Source organism: Galeopterus variegatus, unplaced genomic scaffold, assembly GCF_000696425.1.
Source record: "Galeopterus variegatus unplaced genomic scaffold, G_variegatus-3.0.2 Scaffold7611, whole genome shotgun sequence".
NCBI classification, from domain to species: Eukaryota; Metazoa; Chordata; class Mammalia; order Dermoptera; family Cynocephalidae; genus Galeopterus; species Galeopterus variegatus.
In genome coordinates, this window is record NW_007733722.1 from 42,256 (window position 1) to 51,179 (window position 8,924).

An 8,924-nucleotide genomic window follows, 5' to 3' on the forward strand; every position below is an offset into this window, starting at 1 on the left:
CGGGAACCGGTCTGTATGTGGGATCCGAACCCTCGGCGGGAGCGCCGCCGCACTTCCCAAGCGGCGCACTACAGCAGTGCGCCACCGGGCCGGCCCTAAATTTGATTTTTTAAAAATTCCAAACATGAGTAACAGGTCAAAGCTGGCGGTCTCAGGCCCTCCCTCCCTGTGCTGCGAGGTGTGCGTGACTCTCACGGGAGCTTGCAAGTGAGGCTCTGTCAGCCTTCTCTCTTCTTCCCCCACCCCAGTGTGGAAAGGGTCCCAACAGGGTCACTCCATTCAAAGACACTGAGCAGTGTTTGCCTTTCAAACTCTGACTTTCTCCCCACATTATACTCAGACAGAAGTTGTACTTCAAATGACATCATAACGGCATACAAACGTCTTGCTGTTCTCTAGTGGCAAGGGCTCAGGGAGTGGGAATTCATGTTAATTCTACTGACGTTCAGACACTCATATTACACTGCGCCTCTCAGTAGAGCGCCAGCAGGGCTTTGCACACGTGAAAAGGGAGCACGCGCCCTCCATCGCAAGCCACCCTCCCGCTGCACCCCTCATCACGCCAACATCCCCCGGACTCCGCAAGGCTGCCCTCATGGCTGTCAGCATGTTGGAGGGATATGGGTGCAGAGGCCCCTCCTTTTGGGACGTATGCGTTCATGCCCTAGGAGATCCCTGGAGGGCGGACTCTCCAAGGAGCCACCACTTCACAAGAACCCAGCAGCTATGCTCCTATCCGGGTGCCGTGGTCACCAGGTTGCCACAACTGTCAGAGCGATCATCACCTTTGCTGGAAAGGCCAGAGCTACACAGCACCAAGTGTGCCGCGACTGTGAACTGGGCGTCCCCGAAGCGCATGTTGCCACAACTGTCAGAGCGATCATCACCTTTGCTGGGAAGGCCAGAGCTACACAGCACCAAGTGTGCCGCGACTGTGAACTGGGCGTCCCCGAAGCGCAGGGCAGCCACAAGTGCCTTCCACACCTCTAACCATGTCCACTAGCCAGGCAGCACCGGAGGGTGGACACCACGCCCAGTGCTCCAAGCCTGACTCGGGAGCAGCCACCACCTGGAGGCCCTACCTGTGGCCAGCAGGTTGCTGGTTCTGTTGTTCTAGCACCAGATGGGCCAAGGCTGAAGCTCACACCATCAGCCTTTCTGCCTCCAGTGCTCAAGAGGAACCTGATAGTCTCCTCCAGACTGCAATGCTCATGAAACCCCATACAGTCTCAAGACACACACCAAGACCAGCCTGAGCAGACAGCAGGCTTTGATCTTTCTTCTCCTGCAGCTCCTCGGCAGTGATTACTGCAACTGTCTGTCCACTGGACTCTGCCTGCCACTCTATGCAGAGGGGACATTGCTCTGTCTGCTAGCATGGCTTCCTTAAGCTCAGAGCTCGGTTATTTAGAAAATCTCAAGGAAACAAATAGCAGAACATTTCTGCCACTGCCTTAGACAGAAAGAGCCTGAGTAAGTTCCAGATGTTCAACAGGTACACACAACACAATAATGCCTCAGCATTACTTAAATTCCTAGTATTTTTGCCTTGTAAGAAATTAATTTACCTCTATTTCCAATTGTTTAGAACTAGATTTTTTTCATAAATTATAAAAGTTTGATTATGCCACAACAAAAAAAAAAAGAAAGAAAATGACACTAAGTGTGTCCGCACCGCAAAAATGGCATCTCCACCATGTGGATGCTGCGTGAAGATGTAGGCCACTCCCCGGGCTCCCTCCAGGTCACATACTTGGCTGTTGGGTGGCGGTGATTAGAACGACACGTCTCATGTACGGCCTGGGAGAAAGGGAAGCCCAGCTACGGCACATGGCCTTCCAGACACTCTCAGAAGCACAGGATGATGAAATGCAACGGTGCTTTCAGAGGTGCGAGGAGTGAGCCTCTCTAGCTAAAAGGCTTAGCCTTCTTCCACCAAACAGGGGATTTTAAGGATAAAGGGATTTCATGCCACGTTTCCTTCTTAGAAATACCTAAAATTACAAATAAAATCCAAAGCCCAGCCTTTCAGGGTGGGAACATCAGCCAGCCTAGCAGCACCAGGCATTCTGGCCGACCTGATGGACACAGCTGTCCACACCCTGTGCACTGGATCTGGAGGTGCCAGACTAAACAGGAGAAAGGGGCCAGGAGGGCTCTCCACCCAGGGCGAGGACATGACACCTCAGCAGGAGGCTGTGCTCGTTTTAGCTGGAGCTGCCCTACAGGAGACCACCAAGCAGGCAAATCATGTCACTGCAGGAGGAGAGCAAGACGACGGCATAAAAAGTGTGTAACAAACAGTGACGGGACATCCTCCACGTTGGGTGAAAACTAACTGACAGATGCAGGAAGCTCGGCTGAGCAAGCCTGTTTTTACTTCTGTTTTGACACTAAGACATCTGGGGCTGGGCTGGCCCTGGAGGGACAGCCCCTCCTTTGGTCAGCCAGTTCCTCAAGAGAGAAAACTCTTCGCCTGCCAGCTCACCTTTCAGTGCAAACCAACCCATCCAGAGCTCACACACCCACCCACCTCCTTTACTCCCGGCCACTATGCACCTGTCTTCATCACCCCAGACACTGACAGCAGACAACCAGTGACAGCCCCTGCACCCAGAGCCCGCCAAAGACACTCACACCGGCCAGACCTGAGCCTTCCCACAGAAGCCACAGCAGAGGCCTATGCCCACGTTAGCCCTCTCTCCCTCTGCCTCCCGACCAGCCTGGCGCTCCCCTGTGGCCCGTATGGCGGCCCTGCCCCCCCCGTTTCTAGGGGCCTCTTCCTTTATGACAGTCATTTCCGTATCTGTTGCGTAACCACAACAGATTAAGCAAATCCTGGGTTTCTATTTTTTGCCCTTAAGCTTTTGTTTTCCATAAATTTCAGCAGTGAGTATGTATCAGTATGGATTGTACTTTTTTTTAAAGTTTTTTTTTGATAGCTGGCCACTACGGGACCCAAGCCCGTGACATCATGGTGTTCTACGGACCTGCTCTAACCAACTGAGCTGACCGGCCAGCCCAAGAGCATTTTTAAATTATCTGTCTTCAGGCATAGAAAAACACTTTTCTTCCTTGAAGACAAATTAATCACATATTAAGATACCAGTTAGAAAGCTAAGAACCTGAAAAGCTCTTCTTTCCTCTGGTCTATAAGAAGTAAGAATAAATGAAAGAGAAAGTTTCTTATATAGATTTGGTGGGAAAAAAATCATTTTGACATTTGTTTACAAACCAAAGCCCACATTTCCCGTAACTGAAAAAGCTGATGTTAGCAAACTCACCACTGTTTACTGCAGCCTCAAAGCCCCTCCACAAAGGGCCCTCCACCTGTGCCGAGCAGAACACACACCCTCACCCCTCACTTTTCATCCTCAGTCCCCTGCAATGCGCAGTTTCTCATGCTGGGTTTAAGCTATGAGAAGTGACATACAAACACAACCTACTCCCCAGCCACTCTCACCCTAGTGATTTATCTTTGGCATATGAATGTTGGCCCCACTGAGCCCTGTAGTCCCTACAGCAATCTAAAGACCACGTACAAAAAGAAGCCCAAGGGATGCAAGGGACTTTCGCTTGTCCTGTGGTGAGAGGAAGCTCAAAGACAATGTTGCGGACGCAGAATCCGACTTCTCAAGAATGTGCTGGAAGCCGGGTGTGGAATACCCAGGACATTTCCCTCAATGGCACGATATGACAGCAGATGGAAAGAGCCCAACTACCAGGACAAGGTTGAGCCTTCACAAAGACACCCAAGTGATGCTTTCCAAACTTAATAACATACAAGACACATGTCACTATGTGAAGACAACCTGAAAATTTAAATAATATCTATAAAAGGTGAGTGTTCAAAAATAATGGCTGGTGTATACGAATTTTTTTCCCTTTGAAATAAACCAATCTTATTTACAATAAATAAAAACACCTTCTGCAGTGAATGTTTGTCATTTCACGTTGCCTTGACACCTGTTTTGAATACAAGCTGGACTTTCTCACACCAGAAGCAGGGCTCAGCCACCTCGACAGTCCCCAGTTCCTCACCTCCTCCCAGTTCCTTGATGTGGTCGATCCAAACACCTGACTTAGACAGCCGCCTCCTGGTGACCACCTCCCTTAGGGACGGCAAGGTGTAGCCTGCTGGACGGGTTCTGCTGACCCCACACCTCTCATGGACTACACAGATAGGCTGCAATGACCATCTCTCAGCCCAGCGTGACCTCGTGGAGATCGTGCTTGCCTGCTCTAAACTCACCAGTTGAAACTCCTCTCGGGAAGCCTGCTTGGATAGCATCCTGGACCCACTAAGGCATTGGCCCCCATGCCCCCCCACGTGCTCCCTGACCTCCATGTGTGGCCTCTGGGAGTGCCGTGTGCCCCAGGACCTGCAGTAGTAAAGTCTACTTCCACCTGCGTCGCTCCTGGTTGTCGGAGGAGTGCTGTCCATCTTAAAGATTAGGACACCACTCACCAGCTGTCACTTCTTTATGAGAAAAGCTTCATTTGTGAATGATTTCCCAGAAAGGAGGGCAGTGGCTTTACAAGTAATGCAGACATCCCACACCAGCCGCAGAGCCGGCGAGGGCATGGGAGGAGCACGCAGTAGCTTCCCAGGCCCTGTGCTCGTGCCTCCGTACCTCTTTCCGCTCAGCATCAGCCTGAAGTTTGGCCTGGGTCATAGCAGCTTCTCGGTAGGAGCTGGCCTGTTTGACTTGTTCAAACACTGTCTTCAGTTGCTGCGCCGTATTGAGCAGAGAATTGACCATCTCTTCCAGGTACAACCAGTTCCGCTGTTCTGACATGTCCAGCCCGTTGACCACCGTGGGGGACACAGCTTTGGTGGGGGTGGAGGGTGGGACGGCCAGGGCAGGCAGGGAGGTCAGCACTAGAATGTTTGGAAAGCAAAATAAAGCAGGAATTAACACATTTCCTAGCTTCAAAAAAGCCTCCATTGAAAACTCTCATCAAGTGTCGGAAAGCAGGGGATAAGGTGATACACAGGCATAAGTTGCTGCCAGGCATCTTCCTAACACACCCCAGAAACGGAAAGACATTCTGTCCCATCCCAGCTCCACACTTTAAAAGTCCTAACACGGTCACCAAAAAGCACCTGCTGAGGCCTGACCACACCAGACACAAGGCTGAAAGCTGCGTGTTCACAAGTGAGACACACAGACCCCAGGCGAAACATCACCGGGCGCAGGGCGGCCACCAAACACTTATAGAATCAGCCACAAGGACACACCAGGAGGGACGTGGCCCCAGGTCAAATGTAAACAGGAAAGTAGACAGAGGACTCAGGCCTCCTGGCTTCACATCTGCCCATGCAGAAAGTCCTGGATGTGCGGCCACACGCAGGGGGATCTCTTAATAACATGGCAGTCAGGTATCTCTCAGCTAGAGAAAAAAGTTACAGAAGTGGAAAGAGAGGGAACCAGAGCGAGCCCTGTGGTTTTGTGCTAGAACTATACTCTGCTGGGAGCTGGTGGCTTTCAACACATGCAGAGAGATCCAGATCACAGATGAATACGTGTGTGCATGTATGTGTGAGGACACACACTCCTTCCCTACCTCTACCCACTGGGAGGGCCTGGTGCACAGATGGCTCAGTGTCACCTCTCACCCTCAGGAAACAAGCCCTGATATGTAGCACTTGCCATTTCTTGGTGTAAGTTCTTCCGTCAAGGCCCTTTTCAAGCTCCCATTGGACATGGGCTGAGACAGACACGGTCAGCGCAGAAGCTGGGAACAGATGGCCCCAGCCCACTGCGACCAGGGCCAGAACGCCGTTGCCACTAAGATGGCCAGGCTCCAGGAGGGACAGAAGCCTGAGATAAGCTGCAAGTGTCTGGCTGTGCTGAGAGCAGTGGGCGGTCAGAGCTACCGCTGGCCACATCTGGGGCACCTCGAGCAGGAGCAGTGACCACAGCCCTGAGTGACACAGGAAACCCTCAGTCCACACTCACAAGGCACGGCAACCGTTGACGAGGAAGCACAGGTCTCCGCAGCCTCCCCTTATCTCCCACAGGCACCTACTGACCAGAGGCAAAGGGCGGCGTCACAGTGTAGAGGTTTGGCCAGCACCACCCCGGCCAGGGGTCAGGCCAAATTCAGCAGGGGCAGGACAGAAGAGTTCATGTGTCGCGAGGGCCATGAGCAGCCCCATCCCCACATCTGTGCCCAACTGACAGACATACCACCCGAGTTCATGGGCCAACATTGCAAACCCAAGGGGAGGGCGTTCCTCCAAAATCGTCAAGGGTGTGAAGGCTGAGTCTGAGGGAGAGTAAAGAGACACAAAATGACTGGAGACCCCGAACGGCAGGATGAGTCACTGTTCACTTCCTCATTTTGACTGCGTCCTTATGTTTGAGAAGAACGCACTAAAGCACCCCAGGCAGCATCGGCAGCGCACTCTCAAATAGCTCGGGGGGAAGCTCCTCGTGCTGTAGCTGCACTTTTTGTACACCCGAGGGCCTCCTGCCAGCTGAGTGCCTTGCAGAGCAGGGCACGAGCCCCTGAGGACAGCCCTGGCCAGGACAGGACAGCGTCCCCACCCCCCAGCAGAGATACATGAGGGTCTTGGGAAAACACAGTGCGGGGCCTGGCCAAGGTGTCACCCTGAGACCCCAGGGACTGCAGATGAAGGTGGGGTTTAGAGAGGGAGGTAGAACCTGAGGTGGGCTTTGAGGACAGAAGAATTTAAACAGGCAAAAGGCAGAATGTGAAACAGCAAATGCGAACATGGCGGAGCCCTCAGAACCTGTGGACAAGTGTCACGCTGCACTGCACTGTGGGACAAGGATCACAGATGTCCACCACAGGGCAAGGCTCAGTCAGCAACTTACTGATTGTGTGCTCCCTTTATAAAAGCCTGAGGACACGGAGATGTACCCAACGTGTAGTTAGGGCTGGACGGCTGGTTCGGTTGGTTACAGCTGGTGCTGATAACACCAGGGCCAAGGGCTTGGATCCCCGTACTGGCAACAACAAGCGCAGCTAACTGAAGAGCCAGAGCCAAGATGCAGGGACAGAGCCACGTCCCTTTTGAGATTTAGGCTGCATGTGATGCACACATTGGGACTTTCACTCTTCCACCACTGAGCGCCCTGGGCCAGCTCCAGCGAGACCAACACCCCACTGTGGGGGAGGGTCCGTCTGGTGGGGAGACAGACTGTAAACGCGCTCTTCCCCAGGAGGGCCTGGCAGCGCATGCTTCAGGCTTTGCAGGCCATTCGGTCCCCTTGGGAGTAGTGTGCTGTTGTAACAAAAGCAGCCACCCGCAACACACAGATCAATGGGCACAGCCCTGTTCCAATAAAACTTTATTTACAAACACGTGCATTTGGCCATACTTTGTCAGTCCCTGATCTAGTGCGTAAACAAGAAAACAAACAAACCAAAATAAACCCTAATTTCACTTAAAAATTCTTTCATTAGAAGCAGTTCTACAGACAATAACCTATATGTGCATGCGCTCTTTCAAACTTACCTATTTTGGGGTGTGATGTTGGCAGCGCAGCTTCTGGAAATGGTGCAATCTGGCAGCCGTCCTGGTAGCTGGGGTAGTGAGGCTCGGGGTGGCCGACCCTGCAGGGGGGCTGCACACCAGCCTCCTGCACTGTTGAGAGAAAAGGGATCAGACAGCCTTGGGATCCAGATTTGGTACCACAGATTTTAAATCTAACATTCATTCAGTACAGCAGCTTCTCGCCACATGTGGCTATTGAGGCCCTGAAATATGGTGAATCTGAATTGTTGACATGCTAGGAATTAGGATATAGTGGGCAAAATAAAATATACTACAAAAATTAATTCTGCCTGTTCCATTCACTTCCCTGACGTGCCCCTAGAACACAACTACACAGACGGTTCAGATTCTGCCATAGCCTGAAGCAGGACTCAGCAAACCGGAAGCATTTCCAGCTTTGCCAGTCACATGGTCTGTCACAGATAATCACCTCCCTCCCCCAAATCGGCCACACTTCCCTGACAGCATCCGCACTGCCCCCACCAATGCACACCCCTGCTCAAGGTCCCACCCAAGGTGCCAGGCAGCCTGCAAAGCCCGTGCAGTGGTGACCAATGTAACAGTCAGCATCAGGCAGGGGCTGAGAAAACTCACCCGTGGCTCCCGCAAAGACGTCGCCCTGGGCCGGGCTCTCCGATATGACAGCGGTGGCCTCCACAGTGGACGCACGGTCAAAGGTCAGTGCCCCAGAGGTAGTGATCTGTCCCGAGGGGGTCACGGTGACTGGAAAGGCAGAAGCTCACATTAGGCACAAATGGCCAGGTGCACTCAGGCCTGAAGCTTGCCTGAGCTGGCTGCAGGCACCGCTCCCTGTGAGGGCACAGGGTCCAGAAAGACCACAGTACTCGCCCTCAAACACGCAGAAGGAAACGCAAGAAAGACACGATGGGGTGTCTGTGGGTAGAAGAGCAGGCAGGACAGGACGGCAGACCCACCGTTTTGCTGCAGTGTGAGTCACGAGCCACGTGAATGTGCTGCCTGGCAGAAGACGAAAGTAAAAGAACACTAAAAATAACAAAAAATATTCTGCAGTTTGAACTAAGAAAAAGACTCGGCCAAGTTGAAGATAAAAACAGCCTGTGTGCCCACAGCATTTCTTTTCTTTTTTTTTTTTGTCCTTTTTGAGACCGGCCACAACGCGCTCAGCCAGTGAGTGCTGTGAGCGCACCGGTCATCCCTATATAGGATCCGAACCCGCAGCGGGAGCGCTGCTGCGCTCCCAGAGCCATACTCTCCGGAGTGTGCCACGGGCTCGGCCCGCCCACAGCATTTCTTTTCTTTTTTTTTTTGTCCTTTTTGAGACCGGCCACAACGCGCTCAGCCAGTGAGTGCTGTGAGCGCACCGGTCATCCCTATATAGGATCCGAACCCGCAGCGCGAGCGCTGCTGCGCGCCC

General features: G+C 52.6%; 1 protein-coding gene across 1 annotated transcript in view; it reads right to left on the reverse strand.

Annotated features, from left to right (window-relative positions):
* DEAF1 (DEAF1 transcription factor) overlaps nucleotides 1-8,924 on the reverse strand; it is a 40,943-nt gene that overhangs the window by 15,899 nt on the left and 16,120 nt on the right. The window contains exons 8-10 of the mRNA XM_008592126.1: nucleotides 8,123-8,251; nucleotides 7,490-7,618; nucleotides 4,635-4,882 (exon numbers count right to left, since the gene is read on the reverse strand). Of these exons, the coding sequence (XP_008590348.1) occupies nucleotides 4,635-4,882; nucleotides 7,490-7,618; nucleotides 8,123-8,251 (506 nt within the window). The remainder of the gene's footprint in view (nucleotides 1-4,634; nucleotides 4,883-7,489; nucleotides 7,619-8,122; nucleotides 8,252-8,924) is intronic.